Source organism: Hypomesus nipponensis, chromosome 21 (assembly GCF_054491055.1).
Source record: "Hypomesus nipponensis isolate SF chromosome 21, ASM5449105v1, whole genome shotgun sequence".
Classification (NCBI taxonomy): domain Eukaryota; kingdom Metazoa; phylum Chordata; class Actinopteri; order Osmeriformes; family Osmeridae; genus Hypomesus; species Hypomesus nipponensis.
The window spans coordinates 6,161,617-6,177,500 of NC_140381.1; the positions used below are offsets into that span (position 1 = coordinate 6,161,617).

The following is a 15,884-nucleotide window of genomic DNA, read 5'->3' on the forward strand; positions in this document are numbered from 1 at the left end:
CTGCAGAGACCAGGACACACACACACACACACCGTTAACGCTGAACACACCCCTGGTTACACACCGAGATCACACACTGGGCATGAGAGAAAGAGAGAGAGAGAGAGACAGGGGGAGAGAGAGAGAGGGGGAGAGAGAGAGAAGGAGAGAGGGAGAGGGAGAGAGAGAAAGGGGGGAAAGGAAAGAGAAAGGGGGAGAAAAGGAGAGAGGAGGAGATGGAGGAAGAGAAAGAGAGACAAAGGGAGAGAAAGAGCGTGCGGGGGAGAGAGAGAGAGAGAGAGAGGGAGATTACCTGACGCTGATGATGTGTCCCTCCTTCTCCTTCTGCAGGTGGGCTTTCACCACCCAGGCTCCATGTTCCCTGTACGTCATCACACGACTGGAGGGGGGAGGGGGGGGCACACGTCCAAAAGGGTTAACATCACGACTGGTAACGACAGCAACGTCCTCGGCTGAAGACTCATGACCACAGTCAGAACACGACCGGGAAAAGACCAAAATGAACCCCCGTGCCGTCGTTACGCAGGGCATCCTTTATGTGTCGTGCCGCAGCTGCAGCTAGCGACCACCGGGGGGTGCCCTAAGCCTGTGACGAGCCGCGAGGACGGCCTGTCATATAACAGGGTGACAGGGGGTGCAGAGCTGCAGAGAGCGGAGGAGCCCATTCACAACGCTTCATGGGAACCAGATCTCAGTGTTCACTATCCAGCTTCATCCAAAATGGACGGCATTTCACCTGCCAGAGGGTAGGGGAGGGAGAACAGGATATGGAGCGAGATAAACCCTGGACATGCGATTAAAAAAGAGCTCTCGAAAAGGGTCCCTGTTCATTGGCGTTGGGGTGTGACGCCCCACTGAATCCAGTGGAACAAACGATCTTCTGAAGCCCCGTGGCTATAAGTAGCTCGAGTGATTGATTGGAGCGACTCGAGAAACAAAACTAAACAGCTAAACAGGCGGCGCCCCGTCCCTGTATATGTCGGTGTGTGTGTGTAAACTTTGGGGGCAAAGCAGAGACTCAACCATCTCTCCGCCTGGAGGGCACTCCTAAATTAGCATTAGATAAAAGATTCATGGGCCACTTTGCGGCTTAATTGCGCTTCGTTCTCTCTGTGGGGGTGGGTGGGGGGGGGGGGTGTCTAAAGTAACACTTTGCCAAAGGGAGGAAAGTGTTTGATGATGCGCTCGCGTGTGCAAACAGGACAGGTCAGGAGTCGGGAGACTCCACAGGTGTGAACGACTGCTGTTTGATCGAGTGTGTGGGCGTGAATACGCAAATATATAGAAACAACGGAGCTTATGCATGTTTGCCGGTGGCCGTGTGGATCCAGCGCGCCGTGCGATCGTTTGGGGTCGGACTAATGGAGCCGCCGTGGTGGGGAGAGTCCAATGAATCGCGCTCGCCTTGTTCTCTGCTAAAGAAAAAGCCAGCATGATCTGTTGGGATCGTGAAGACATGAGGCTGTGTATTCCAGGTGTGGGTGAGGCGTTGGACTAATTGTGCGCGCGCGCGCGTGGATGAACTGACCAGTCGTTGGGGCCCATCCTCCTGTCGTAGACTCGCACAGAGCCGTCCCCCAGCCCGGCGGCGATGAGGGAACGCTGCGAGTCGCACGATAGGCTGGTCACACAGCTGTCAGCCCCCGTGGGGATGTCCTGGTAGGGAAAACAAACACACACACAGTTTAGGAGCGTCAGGAAGTCCTTTTACATGGACTTAGCTTCCAGCCCGTGAGCGGTCACGCTTGCACATTAAACACCGAGCGAGAAGCCTAACGAGGCCATCCGTCACGTCCGGGCTGCGAGTGATGGAGCGCGTGGCTGTGTCGATACAGCCAGCGGCAGAGCCGCACTCATGGACGTTGTTACGGGAGGAGGAGGAACACAAGGTGGTCGTCAAGCAAGTCCTACCTGGACCTTCATCTCCCTCTCGGTGTCCCAGATCCTGATGACCCGGACGTCTCCAGAGGTCATGAGCAGTCCGGTCTCCTGCTCCCAGTCCACCACCATGCCTGCACCTGGACCACACCACAGGATTACACATACACGCACACGCACTGCTCCTGGTTGGGATTCTTGTAGAGGGTAATACAAGTGGACTGCCAGTGGGATATGGGTGTGTATCAGAGCCTGCCAGAGCCCGGTCTCTCAACCATACACGGTGTGCTGCTCTGCTCTGTGGGTGGAGTAGTGAGACAGAGTGGAGACTTGAGAGGAACAGGAGGGGGGTGCTGGGAAAGCTTCTAAACTCAACAAACACACACATATATATGTATGTATTACATACACGCACGCAGTCACAGCTGGCTAACCAGAGTACGATGACACAATGGGCCCATTCATATTCCATTAGAGTCCACCACTCCATCTGCATTGAGCAGCTTCCGTCAGATGGCTCAGACAGCACGAAGAGTGGGGGACGACATCCTCAATCATCCTCAATCATCCACAATCATCCCCTGCTTCATCTTTCTCCCGCGCCCCTTATCTCCTCCTCCTCCTCCTCCACGTTTTAACTCCTCCTTTTAACCCACGCAAGTTTCCCCTCGTCATCCAGTCCCCCCATCGCTACCTCTCCTCCCCCCGCATCATCTTTTATCACTCCCCCCCCCCCCCCCCCTCGGTCTACCTCTTCCTCGCTCTTCTCCTCACCCCCTCAGCTTTTGTTCCCTTCCACCTGCAACCCCCTCTCGGCTCTTTTTCTCATTGTTCATCCCTCCCTCCCTCCCTCCCTCCGTCCTACCGGCTGCCACCCCTGCTCTGTCTGGTGTGTTGGGCACATGTCAAACCCACGGGCAGACTTCAAAGCCCCGGAGCTGTTAGTACCCCTTCCCCCGCCCCCCCCCACGCTACAGACTTCACAAGACTGTACCCAGACACCCACCACGCTGCCACACACACACGTGGCTATTAGTCCCCAGAGTTTACACTTGTTCACGCAAACATGGGCTCATACACACACAGACACACACTTGGTCAGAATGTTTTCCCACGCAGCAGCAGAGACACACACACAGACACACACACACAAATACATTTTGCTGTCTTGCTTGTTGTTGGGGCCCACATGGAGACAAGACAGAGAGGAGACGTTCCCTTTGATGTTGAGAGCTCTGCGTTCGGGAGTCTCCTAGTGACGAGGGGAGAGAGGGAGGGAGGGAGGGAGGGAGGGATGGAGAGGGAGGGATGGAGGAGAGGGAGGGGGATGGAGAGGGAGGGGGATGGAGGAGAGGGATGGAGGAGAGGGATGGGGATGGAGAGGGAGGGATGGAGGAGAGGGAGGGGGATGGAGAGGGAGGGGGATGGAGGAGAGGGAGGGATGGAGAGGGAGGGATGGAGGAGAGGGAGGGGGATGGAGAGGGAGGGGGATGGAGGAGAGGGATGGAGGAGAGGGATGGGGATGGAGAGGGAGGGATGGAGGAGAGGGAGGGGGATGGAGAGGGAGGGGGATGGAGGAGAGGGAGGGGGATGGAGAGGGAGGGGGATGGAGGAGAGGGAGGGGGATGGAGAGGGAGGGGGATGGAGAGGGAGGGGGATGGAGGAGAGGGAGGGATGGAAGAGAGGGAGGAGAAACGAGAGCTCCCAAACACATAGACCCAGAACTTGGAACGTGCGTCCACCCAACTGTTGGCTGCGCCCATATTTGGTCACACAAGCACACCGTCCTCTCATGGCACACGGGTCTCACGGCCGCAGAGAGAACCCAGCCTTCACATGGTCGGGAACACATGGTCGGCTTCAACACGTTTTCACGTTTCCATTATCACCATTTTTCACCTCCTCGAGTCATCTGTCTTTTTTCCCCATTCTCTTCACTCGCGCCCCGATCACTCCATCCCTCTTTCCTTCTTGCGGAACCTTCCATGACTCCAATCGGGAAAGTGTGCGTGTGTGTGGTTCACCTAAGGGTGGTGGTATGGGAGTCCTGGGTTGGAGCCAGCGATGCTGCCCGGCTCATGGTTCTCATCAGGCAGACAGAACATGACTCTACGGCTGTCTGCTCTGAGCCTGGGGTCTTAGGAACCCACACACTAATCAATACTGACGTTAGGTATGTAGATACGAGAACCTGCTGTGTGTGTGTGTGAGAGAGAGCCACTGCAGGTATTTGCTGCATCGGCACAATCTTATTTCTCACTGTTCTTATAGACAGGGCAAGTATTGGATTTTTACATACATGCATCTCTCTCTCTCTCTTTCCCTCCATCCCACACACTTTCCACCCCTCCTCTTTTTCTCTCTCCATCGCTCTCCATCTCCCTCCAAGCTAACTGGAGACCCATTGTTCGGCTTAACAACGACTACAAAGGCAGTAATGATTTCGCTGGTGTGCTGTGGCACGGCTATTCCCACACGCCAGCATCCCTCGCGTGCGGCCTGCGCATCTCTGGTTGGCAGTAATGAGCGTATTGCTAACGTTAGCATAGTGGAGCTAGCGCCGGGGTCTCCAGTGGCTATGATAGCCCCATTCCAGAGCTCATTTAGCCACTGCCTGCCTTCCCTAATCCTCCATTTCTCACTCAGTTTCTCGCTCAGTCTCTGCCCCCCTTTTCCTTCCTTTCTTTCTTCCTTCCTTTTTTTCTTCCTTCCTTTCTTTCTTTCTTTCTTTCCATCAGCTTCTCAACTTCTCTCCCTCTCTCTCTCTCTCTCTCTCTCTCTCTCTCTCTCTCTCTCTCTCTCTCTCTCTCCTTCCAGAGAAAAGCTTTATCCTCTGCATTGTTGTCCACACCATTACGTCGGTGGATGAGACTAGCTCGCACACGCCGCAGTTCATTAAATACCACACCGGCCCCTTTGCTCCTTCTCCCCTCTCTTCCCCCCCCCCCCCCTCCCACACACCTCTTCATTGTGTTTGCTTTGAAAAGGTCCTTGAGAAGCCAGGTAGAGGGAGTTTTCCAAAATGACGGTGGACCTTTGACCTGTACTCCTCCATGGAGTGTTGGGGCTGGCAGTGGGCTGTGATATTTCTCTGACCTTTGTCTGACTCTCTGGTGATATTGTGCCAGCGGACCATCTGATTGACAGGAGTGATACGGTAGATATTAGAGAGCGAGAGGGGGCTTATTTCTTGACGACTAACATGGTGCGATCTGGGCCATGTTTTAGTGCCTTTCTTTGGTTTGTCCAAATGACTTGGACTGGGTCCCAAGTTGTGATACTTTTACAACTCCTGTCCAGCCAGCCAGCCGGCCAGTCAGTCGGCCAGCCAGCCGGCCAGTCAGTCGGCCAGCCAGCCCTATAGTGCTGTATGTGGAGCACTTTTTCCCAGGAGCCAAACAGGCCAGGGCTAACCTACTTTGACAACTTCAGCAGTCTGGTTGAAATCCCCCCCACCCCCCTTGTCTGAAAATACTGGAAGACAGGAGTGCTTAATAAATTAAAAAAAATGCTGGGGTAAAAAATAAACAAAACCCTGGTCGAATGCACTGCAGGAGGAAGAGGGTTGGAGAGGAAAGAGAGGCGGGTAAACAAAAAAAGAGAAACGAAGGCGAGGCGTAATAAACGACATCTGCATCAGAACTTAATTAGGTCTGCTCTCCTTCAGCGCAGAGGGACAGACTGTGTGCTGGACTCCTTCTCCTGAACAAACACTGATGAGAGCTCCACTGTGGCTAATGAGAGCTGCTCCCCAACAGGCAGCCAATAAACAGCACTGAGACATCTCTCTCTCTCCCTCTCTCTCTCTCTCTCTAACCGCTCTGATTCTCTCACTTTCCATCCCGTTCTCTCTCCATCCTCTTCCAGCGCCCTTTCTTTCTCTCCTCCATCTCCAAAATCCTCTCTTTCCTCCCAATCTCTCAAAAGGGACCAATGGGGGGGGGGGGGGGCAGTGTTCTTAGTGCAGCACATCAAGTCGGGGATGAGGAGGAGGAGGAAGAGAAGAGGGCAGCACTCACCTCCCTGCTTACTCCTGTCAAGATAGATGGAGACCCTCCTGGCCAGACCTGCATGGAAGGAGGGACCGAGAGGAGGAGGAGGGAGGGAGGGAAAGCAGGGAGGGGGAGTGAGGGAGAGGAGGAGGAGGTAAGGCAGGGAGGGGAGCGAGAGGAGGAGGAGGTAAGGCAGGGAGGAGGAGGGGAAGGCAGGAGGAGGAGGGAGGGAGAGGAGGGAGGAGAGTAAGGAGGGAGTGGAGGAAGAGGGAGGGAGGGAAGAGCAGAAGGAGAAGGTGGAGGGAGGGAGGGAGGAGAGAAAGGAGGGAGTGGAGGAAGAGGAGATAAGCAGATGGGGAGGAGGGGGGGGGAGACGACACAGCCCAGGGGAAGGCGGGTCAGAAGCATGTCAGCCCGAGCACAGAACAACGTTAGCAAAGACCCCCTTCACACACACACACACGCGCGCGCGCACAGAAGAACAAGGCACAAGATTTCCCGGCATGGAGTGCACCAACTGAAGACTTTCTGATACTGGTATTAAACAGTTAAGAGGGCTATTCTACTCTGCTGCATTGTACCCATTACAGGTGCAGGCTTCATTTTGGATCCAGAATGTTCTTAAAGGCAGCGAGGGAGAAGCACAAATCTCTCTAAAACACAGACAAATGACAGACGGTGAGGACACTAATGTAGAAGACTGTGTGAGTGTGTGTACACACCACCACAGTGACAGAAATAAGCTGTAATAGAACAGTTAAACACCGGGAAACCAAGTAGTCTTGTTCGTTCTCTCTCTCTCTCTGTCTCTCTCTCTCACACACACACACACACACACACACACACACACTCGAGAGGGCACACAAAACACACCCAATAGAACAGAAGGAGCAAAGGAACAAGCTAGCTAGGACACACTGGGTGTGACAGGGCCGACTGAAGAGGAACAGCACGTCACTGACAGGCACAGGTAGGAGGGGAGGGGAGGGGAGGGGGAGGGGTGTGTCTGCACGTGTTAAGAACAACGATGGGGGGGGGGTGATTAAGTGTGTGTGTTTGTGTGTGTGTGTGTGTGTACTTCTCCTTCCATGTGGACTGCTAGTTCGGCCTCCACATTCAGTTCTTTCACACTTTCTCTCCCTCCACATCTCCCCCCCCCCCCCCCATCTCCCTGTTGAATCTAAATCCAGCTCCATGTATATATAGGTATGTCTTGACTGTCACCACCAGTGACATTTCCAGGTTAACTAGCGTGCCAGACGCCAGCAGAGCTGAGGCAGTCAGGAAGGCTCAGAGTGTGGTCCCTTATGACAGCCCTCCAAGTCATGACAGTTAAGTGTGTCATCTCTCTGTAGGTTTCCTCGGAGCTACACTGACATTTCGCTGACGGACGGACACAAACACACGCAAACACACACAAACACACATACCCGGTACCCCGTACTGCTTGAACGCTAGCGTATAATAGGTGCACATTTGCATACTGCCCCCAAAAAAGCGATACAGCGCTCGGTAGAACGCTCCCTGCACTGCGTTTCCCAGGGTTCCCTAGGGCCAAGAGTCAGTGACATCAGAGGAAGGAGGGATCGGGGGAGGACGGCGGAGGCGGAGTGGGAACATTGAAGAGGTGAGCTGGCTGCTTGGAGGGGGGATGAGGGGGAGGGCGTAGCGGTGTTCTGCAGGAGAGGAAGGGAGGTGGGTTTGGTGTTGTGACGGTGTGATCTGGAGCTGGGAGGTTCAGGGGCGTCCAAGGGGACTAACGTCCTCTCCCAAGGGGACTAACGTCCTCTCGTGGAGGGGTTTGATGGATGAAGGGGGGAGCAACACAGGGGGAGGGGGGGGGGTATTCGGGAAACCCCAGCATTGATTTAGGGTTGTTGAACTTGTGTGTGTGTGTGTAAGGGTTACAGAGAGACACGGGGGTTTGGGCTCGATTGAGGTGGGTGGAGCTCGGCAGGGTGACGGGGCGGCGGGTCAGGTGACAAGGTGTGGATGGGGAAACACAGGGTTGATTGGGGGGGTGGGAGGGAGGGAGGGGGTCGACAGGGTGTAGTAATAGAGGAGGTCTTTACTGTGGGCGCTGGCTGAGGCCTGACCTCGGGTGGTGGGCAGCATGTCCGACAGCCCCTGCCACGCCGTCACCATCTCAGGGTTTCGCTGGTCCGCAAAGTTCTTCCAGATACGCAGCGCCCCGTCATCTGGGGGAGAGGAGAGAGAGGGAGGAGGAGGGGCGGGGGGGAGGATGAAAAGACGGCAGGAGGGGGGAGGAGAGAGGGATGGAGAGGAGAGGAGATAGAGAAGGGGGGAGGAGGAGGGTGGGTGAGGAAGAAGGGAGGGTGGGATTGGATGGATTGGAGCAATGGGGAGAGAGAGGAGGACAGAAGGTGGTGGAGAGTGAGAGAAAGGTAGAGAAAGTGGAGAGGGGAGAAAGAGAGAGAGACACAAAGGGAAGGATAGAATATGAATGTGTTGATATGATTGATTATTTTATTTTCGTGTCATGTTACCTGCGGTAACGCCAAAGATACTGCTGCAGTGGTCAAACATGTCATCACACTTCATTTCATTACAAAACAAACACGTTATTTTGCAGCTCGCTCTGAAACAAAACATTCTGCCTTTTCTCCTCGGCTTGGCAAATCAAATCTCTTTCGAAAAAGTTTCCCTCCCTGAAGCATAACTTAAAAATAAATAAATAAATAGCCAAAGGATTTGACATTTACAATCACGTCTGGAATTGTTCGCACCCCAGGTAAAGATGACTAAAAGGGGTTATAAAAAGTTCACCTTTTGGTAATTTCGCTTAATGTCACACTGAAAACAATCCAACCTTTAATTGAAGTAAAATTCTGAGGGGGAAGAAATTCTGTCAACCTATTTTTGAATATGCCCACAATCTGATCATCAACTTTAAATTCCAAGCTAGAAGTTTTCATTTCTGTAAAAAACAGCTAGATAGTTAACATTGAAAGAAAACGTCATACACCACAACAAAGACACGAAGGACGTTTTATTCTGTGTGCGGTGAAGAGCACAGATTCCTGAAGATTCTATGGAGACAGGAGGGAACAAGCTATTGTGCGAATTCAACAGCACTGGAAGGTGAAGCCAAGTCCTCATCTTTGTGCTGTTTGCCATTTACCATTCCAGACCTCAACCTGCTCCTGTAGAGCTGGACACGGCGACCTGCAGACACACACACACACAGCGACATGCAGACACACAGACACATACACACACAGCGACAAGCAGACACACACACCCACCATACAGCGACATACCTCTCTTCCAGCCTCCCACACCCCTCTAATGAAGTACAGAAAGCTTTACATTCAACACTCCTCCTCCTCCTTCCTTCTCACAATGGGGACACATACTTCAGCTGCCTGTACCCCAAGGAAATTCAACAGCTCTTCTAAATGTGCCAGTGTACAATGCATGAACTATATTAGTTATCTATGTCCTTGGCAATATGATAAAAAACCAACTGGATGAGTGAAAGGCGAAACTCTGCTTTTGAAAAGTAAGGAATCTTTACGGAAGGAAGGCGGAAGATTATTATTATTTTGAATTATTAATCTTTGTGAGAAAATGGATGAATGTGACTACGTGATAAAGTAATACAATTATAAACGACATCAACATAGACAAATTCCTCTGAGATCCCCTGGAGCAGCTGAGCTTTTTCCATTTGTTTTATATTATAGAAGGAATTTGACTGAGGAAGGTACTAGCTCAGTGTGTGTGTGTGTGTGTGTATCCACCTGTTGCCGTGAGCAGTAGGGAACAGTCGTGTCCATTCAGGTACTCCATGGCAGTGATGCGTGTGTAGCGAGGGTTGCCATTGTAGAAGTAGTCCAACCTCTCGCCTTTCTCCCAGTCCCAGAAGCTGCACACACACACACGCACATGCACACACTTACTACAACTGTATACTGGACATTTATTCAAATGAAGGAAATCACAAAGTCACTTTCATAGACTCCTGTGAAGGACTTAACCGCTTCACACATATATGTATGTCCGAGTAAGTATGTGCATGTGTGTTAGTGTGTGAGAGAGTGTTAGTGTGTGTGTGAGAGAGTGTTAATGTGTGTGTTAGTGTGTGTGTGAGAGAGTGTTAATGTGTGTGTGTGTGTTAGTGTGTGTGTGTGTGTTAGTGTGTGAGAGAGTGTTAGTGTGTGTGTGAGAGAGTGTTAATGTGTGTGTGTGTGTGTTAGTGTGTGTGTGTGTGTGTGTGTGTTAGAGAGCGTGCACTTGTCTTGTGAGTGCGCTCCCTCACCAGATACTGTCCTTGTCGGCGACAGCGATGCAGGGGTTGAAGGGGTGGAACTTGACCACAGACGGAACGCCAGGGTTCCGGTTGATGAAGATCTGGTCGTCCAGCCGGGTCACGCCTACAAGGGGGAGGGCAGTCGGGGGAGAACCGTCAGTCACATGACCCTCACGGGAAGAGGCTGATGTGGCTGAGGTGCCGTGACCGACCGCTCTAGAACGCCGCGGCGGCGCGTGCGCAGGACTGGAACAATGGGAACGGGCGCTTGGCCACGTGCCGGTCGTCATGGCAACCTGAAAAGTGGCGCGACGTGTCCTTACGGACTTGAAATATTTCGAGGGGTGCTCGAGGCGGCCTCCAGAATGCCGTGACGGGGAGTGAATAGGAGCGAGCGAGCGAGCGGGTGAGAGGGGGTCGGTTATACATTCGAAAGGAAAAGACACAGGCCAGGGAGAAAACATTTCCACAAACGAGTGTGTGTGTGTGTGTGTGTGTGTGTGTGTGTGAGAGTGCGTGCGAGACCTTGTGCATGCAGTAGCCGAAAAAAACTATTATTATTAATAGTTGCTCTGTGGGTCTTATTTGGGCTGATACCACACAGAATCCAATAGGGAGAAAGCTGGTTAGAAGCAGCATGGTGCTACTCTCTGTAAACTCATCACGTACTTCATAATCAGATTAAAAACACCAGGAGGAAAATGAAACAAGTTTTCGAAAGCTTCAAAACATTCGGTTTCTCTCCTCTCTTTCCCATCATCTTGTTCACCCCCTCCTTATCTCCTCCATCCTCTCCATCCTTTTCCCCTCTACCCCTCCCTCTCCCTCTCTCTGAAAGCAGCAGACTGAATGAGGACAGTCCTACTATTTTTCTCCTCTCTGAACTTGGGAGGCTTTGAGGGAAATGTAAAGATTAGGCTCACTGAGCGAGCGGAGAGACGGGCGTGTGCGAACTTCGGCGATGACGCCAACGGTCTTGTGAGCGTGCGTCTGGGAGTGTGAGAGAGCGAGAGCGAGCGAGAGACGGAGAGAGCTGAAGGGGCTGCCAGTGACGTAAGGGCGTTAGCCATTCGGTTTGAGCCGACTCTGACTTCACACGGGGGAGCTGAGGAGGAGGCAGGCAGAGCGGGGTCTTTTAATGTGCGTGTCAGTGCTGGGGGGGGGGGGAGGGGAGAGGAGGGGAGAGGAGGGGAGAGGAGGGGAGAGGAGGGGAGAGGAGGGGAGAGGAGGGGAGAGGAGGGGAGAGGAGGGGAGAGGAGGGGAGAGGAGGGGAGAGGAGGGGAGAGGAGGGGAGAGGAGGGGAGAGGAGGGGAGAGGAGGGGAGAGGAGGGGAGAGGAGGGGAGAGGAGGGGAGAGGAGGGGAGAGGAGGGGGTCTGTGAGTCACAGAGCGGGCTGTCGACTGAAGCAGGGTATTCCCTTTTGATGCCGCCCCTTTAACTTCCACTACAGAACGGCATAAGGCATGACTTTGCATGTGTGCGTGTGTGTGCATGTGTGTCTGCACATGCCCACCTCTCTGAGTGATGCGCTTGCTCTGCCTTCTGACGCGCGTGTTCCTCAAGAAGCGCCACTCTCTCTCCTTCCTCACCTGGCTCTCCACATCATGCTCCTCTGGGATCTGCGAGGAGGGAGGGAGGGAGGGAGGGAAAGAGAGATGAGAGGGAGTCAGCGGAAGGTAGGGGAAGAGAGAGAGAGATGAGAGGGAAAGTGGGAAAGAAAGATGAAAGAGAGGGAGGGAGTGGGTGAGAGAAAGAGAGGGATACAACATTTCAGAAAAACAGCAACAAAGAGAAAAGGATAGAAAGAATAAGGCTGAATTCCAATCCCGATCGATTCTTACATTTCAACAACATGAAGAAAACTCCATATAGCAGCAGTGACCCCAAGCGTCAACTGTCATTCTTTGAATTCTGTTTGTGAAACATTTCAAAACCATATATACAGAGATGGAAGACACAGATGCAGAGAGGAACACAAACTTGTTAGCCTGTCCTTCCTCTTTGTTCATCTCTCCCTCAACAGGTCTCTCCATCCGCTTGACCCTCCCCCTAGCTCTTTCCCTCTCTCCCTTTGTTTCCCCCTTCCCATGGCTCCCCTCCTTTCCTCCTCAGAAGCCCCCTTGAACAGAGCGCGAGGCCAGCCCTAATGAGAGGACTTGAGAGGGCTTCTTCACATGTCCTCCCTCCCTTTCCCTCCCTTTCCCTCCCTCCCTCCCTCCCTCCCTCCCTCCCTCCCTCCCTCCCTCCCTCCCTCCCTCCCTCCCTCCCTCCCTCCCTCCCTCCCTCCCTCCCTCCCTCCCTCCCTCCCTCATCTTCTCACTCTTCCGTCCGCCTCTCTCCTCCTGCTACTGACTAATGAGCTCAATTGATTTCATTTCATCTCTCCTTTCTTGTCCTTTGCTTGTGTGCCGCCCCTTCTCATCCCCCTCCTCTCTCGCTCCCCTTCCTCCCCCCCTTCCCTCCAAGAGGCCGGCTCTTTCCGTCTCTCGCTTCCCCGCGTTCTCTCTCCTCCTTCTACCCGTCTTCCCTCCTCTCCTCCCTTCTTCCTCCCCTCCTCCCCTCCCTCCCTTCCTCCCCTCCCTCCCTCCCTCCCCCCTTCCCTCCCTCCCTCCCTCCCTCCCTCCCCTTCCCTCCCCTCCCTCCCTCCTGTCTTCTCCTCCCCTCCCCTCCTCTCCTCTACTCCCTCCTCCCCTCCCTCGTTTGTTCGCGGGAGGGAAGCCCCACGCCGGCTAATTAGCGCCACGGCAACGGGGGGTCTTGCTGGTGTAACCTCCAAACGCGTGGAGGGTGTGTGTGTTCATCAGGAGAAAGCCAGGGGAGCCGCGGGGTGCTGACTGAGGAGGAGGTGGAGCAGGGGCTGTGTTCTCTGTGGTGGAGGAGGTGGAGCAGGGGCTGTGTTCTCTGTGGTGGAGGAGGTGGAGCAGGGGCTTTGTTCTCTGTGGTGGAGGAGGTGGAGCAGGGGCTGTGTTCTCTGTGGTGGAGGAGGTGGAGCAGGGGCTGTGTTCTCTGTGGTGGAGGAGGTGGAGCAGGGGCTGTGTTCTCTGTGGTGGAGGAGGTGGAGCAGGGGCTGTGTTCTCTGTGGTGGAGGAGGTGGAGCAGGGGCTGTGTTCTCTGTGGTGGAGGAGGTGGAGCAGGGGCTGTGTTCTCTGTGGTGGAGGAGGTGGAGCAGGGGCTGTGTTCTCTGTGGTGGAGGAGGTGGAGCAGGGGCTGTGTTCTCTGTGGTGGAGGAGGTGGAGCAGGGGCTGTGTTCTCTGTGGTGGAGGAAATGGAGCAGGGGCTGTGTTCTCTGTGGTGGAGGAAGTGGAGCAGGGGCTGTGTTCTCTGTGGTGGAGGAGGTGGAGCAGGGGCTGTGTTCTCTGTGGTGGAGGAGGTGGAGCAGGGGCTGTGTTCTCTGTGGTGGAGGAGGTGGAGCAGGGGCTGTGTTCTCTGTGGTGGAGGAGGTGGAGCAGGGGCTGTGTTCTCTGTGGTGGAGGAGGTGGAGCAGGGCCTGTGTTCTCTGTGGTGGAGGAGGTGGAGCAGGGGCTGTGTTCTCTGTGGTGGAGGAGGTGGAGCAGGGGCTGTGTTCTCTGTGGTGGAGGAGGTGGAGCAGGGGCTTTGTTCTCTGTGGTGGAGGAGGTGGAGCAGGGGCTGTGTTCTCTGTGGTGGAGGAGGTGGAGCAGGGGCTGTGTTCTCTGTGGTGGAGGAGGTGGAGCAGGGGCTGTGTTCTCTGTGGTGGAGGAGGTGGAGCAGGGGCTGTGTTCTCTGTGGTGGAGGAGGTGGAGCAGGGGCTGTGTTCTCTGTGGTGGAGGAGGTGGAGCAGGGGCTGTGTTCTCTGTGGTGGAGGAGGTGGAGCAGGGGCTGTGTTCTCTGTGGTGGAGGAGGTGGAGCAGGGGCTGTGTTCTCTGTGGTGGAGGAGGTGGAGCAGGGGCTGTGTTCTCTGTGGTGGAGGAAATGGAGCAGGGGCTGTGTTCTCTGTGGTGGAGGAAGTGGAGCAGGGGCTGTGTTCTCTGTGGTGGAGGAGGTGGAGCAGGGGCTGTGTTCTCTGTGGTGGAGGAGGTGGAGCAGGGGCTGTGTTCTCTGTGGTGGAGGAGGTGGAGCAGGGGCTGTGTTCTCTGTGGTGGAGGAGGTGGAGCAGGGGCTGTGTTCTCTGTGGTGGAGGAGGTGGAGCAGGGCCTGTGTTCTCTGTGGTGGAGGAGGTGGAGCAGGGGCTGTGTTCTCTGTGGTGGAGGAGACTACAGGAAAATGTGGGGGGGGGGGGGGGGGAATCTGTGCAAGGAAGCTACATGTGTATGCATGTCTGTGTGTGTGTGTGTGTAAGTGTATGCTAACACGTTACAGCCCTACATGGGGATATGGGGTGTGTGTGTGATACATTGTGCTAATATGAGAACATGAGAGAGAGGGTTCGTGGAGAGAGAAAGCAGTGTGCGTGTGCGTGTGTGTGTCCAGGGCCAGTAATAGGAGTGGGTGATGGTAATAGAGTGTAATGGTGCTGAGGTGCTGGGCCGCTGCCACCGTCTGCTTATTAAGCACATTTCCACACACGGCTCTACGTTCTGCTCTCTGAATGCTAAGCACACACACACACACACCCCCTGTACTTTCACATTATGAGGTGCGGGTGATTAACAGAGCCGTGTGTGTGTGTGCGAGCACGTGTGTGTGTGTCAAGGTGAGAGGCAGTCGTTGCCGTGGCGCCCACTGTGTTGGCCGCTAATATGGGCCATTATGAGACCCTGAGGTGAATTATAGGGCCACAAACACACGGGGACTTCACAATGGTCCTGCCTTCCATATGCGCACACTCACAACCCCCCCCCCCCCACACACACACAGTCAGGAAACACACCCATCCAGAGGACACACACACACACACTTGAACCTCAAGACTCCCGAAACACGCCCAGACACACAAGTCACGCACACACACTTAGGCCATGCTACTTTTAACACACACGCGCGCCACACAAGTTAACACACACACACACACAGCCCCACCCAGCCACTGCTGACACAGTGATATGATAACCTGTGCACAGGCTTCTGAGGCGTGCACCGCTCCATAATAGAAAGCAGCTTTATGGTGGGCACTCAAAATATTGCCCGCGCAGCAATCTCATTTGCACTACTGCAAACCTCTCCTTTCCTTCCCATCTTTTCGCTTTTTTATCTTCCTCTTTTGCGTGCCGCCTCTCCCCGTCCCCCTCCCCCCTCCCCCTCCCTTTGCTCGCCATGTTGTTCCTCGCTCTCTGCCTCATCATCGTATCCTCATCATCCCCTCTCCCCCTCCCCCACCTCCTCCCCTTCCCTCTCCATCTCCCCCTCTTCTCTCCCCCCCCCATCCACTTTGGTCTCTTCCCAACTCACACGCAATGTCTACATTTGTCCCCCAAATTTCTCCTCTCTCTATTTCTCTCACTCCCTCCCATCCCTTTCTCTCTCTCTCTCTTTGGCACACACGGCCGACCTCGACAAGATAAGCTGACGGCGTTTATTTCTCTCTCCCCCCCCCCCCCCACCCCAGCGAGGATGGGGTGATGGTCGGAGGAAGTGTTTGAGAGAGGCCCATCCCAGCCAAGGATAAAGGTAGTGTGTGAGAGTGTGTGTGTGAGAGTGTGTGTGTGTGTGAGAGTGTGTGTGTGTGTGAGAGTGTGTGTGTGTGTGAGAGTGTGTGTGTGTGTGAGAGTGTGTGTGTGTGTGAGAGTGTGTGTGTGTGTGAGAGTGTGTGTGTGTGTGAGAGTGTGTGTGTGTGTGAGAGTGTG

At 54.3% G+C, this 15,884-nt stretch overlaps 1 protein-coding gene across 5 annotated transcripts in view; it reads right to left on the reverse strand.

Moving 5' to 3' along the window:
• rptor (regulatory associated protein of MTOR, complex 1) overlaps positions 1-15,884 on the reverse strand; it is a 101,291-nt gene that overhangs the window by 2,353 nt on the left and 83,054 nt on the right. For 2 of the 5 annotated variants that reach the window (XM_084685709.1, XM_084685705.1), the window contains 8 exons: positions 11,657-11,762; positions 10,153-10,267; positions 9,635-9,759; positions 7,943-8,068; positions 5,898-5,945; positions 1,912-2,018; positions 1,529-1,656; positions 293-379 (listed from right to left, as the gene is read on the reverse strand). In XM_084685709.1, the coding sequence (XP_084541835.1) occupies positions 293-379; positions 1,529-1,656; positions 1,912-2,018; positions 5,898-5,945; positions 7,943-8,068; positions 9,635-9,759; positions 10,153-10,267; positions 11,657-11,762 (842 nt within the window). The remainder of the gene's footprint in view (positions 1-292; positions 380-1,528; positions 1,657-1,911; positions 2,019-5,897; positions 5,946-7,942; positions 8,069-9,634; positions 9,760-10,152; positions 10,268-11,656; positions 11,763-15,884) is intronic. The other 3 variants (XM_084685706.1, XM_084685708.1, XM_084685707.1) reach the window with 3 other exon arrangements.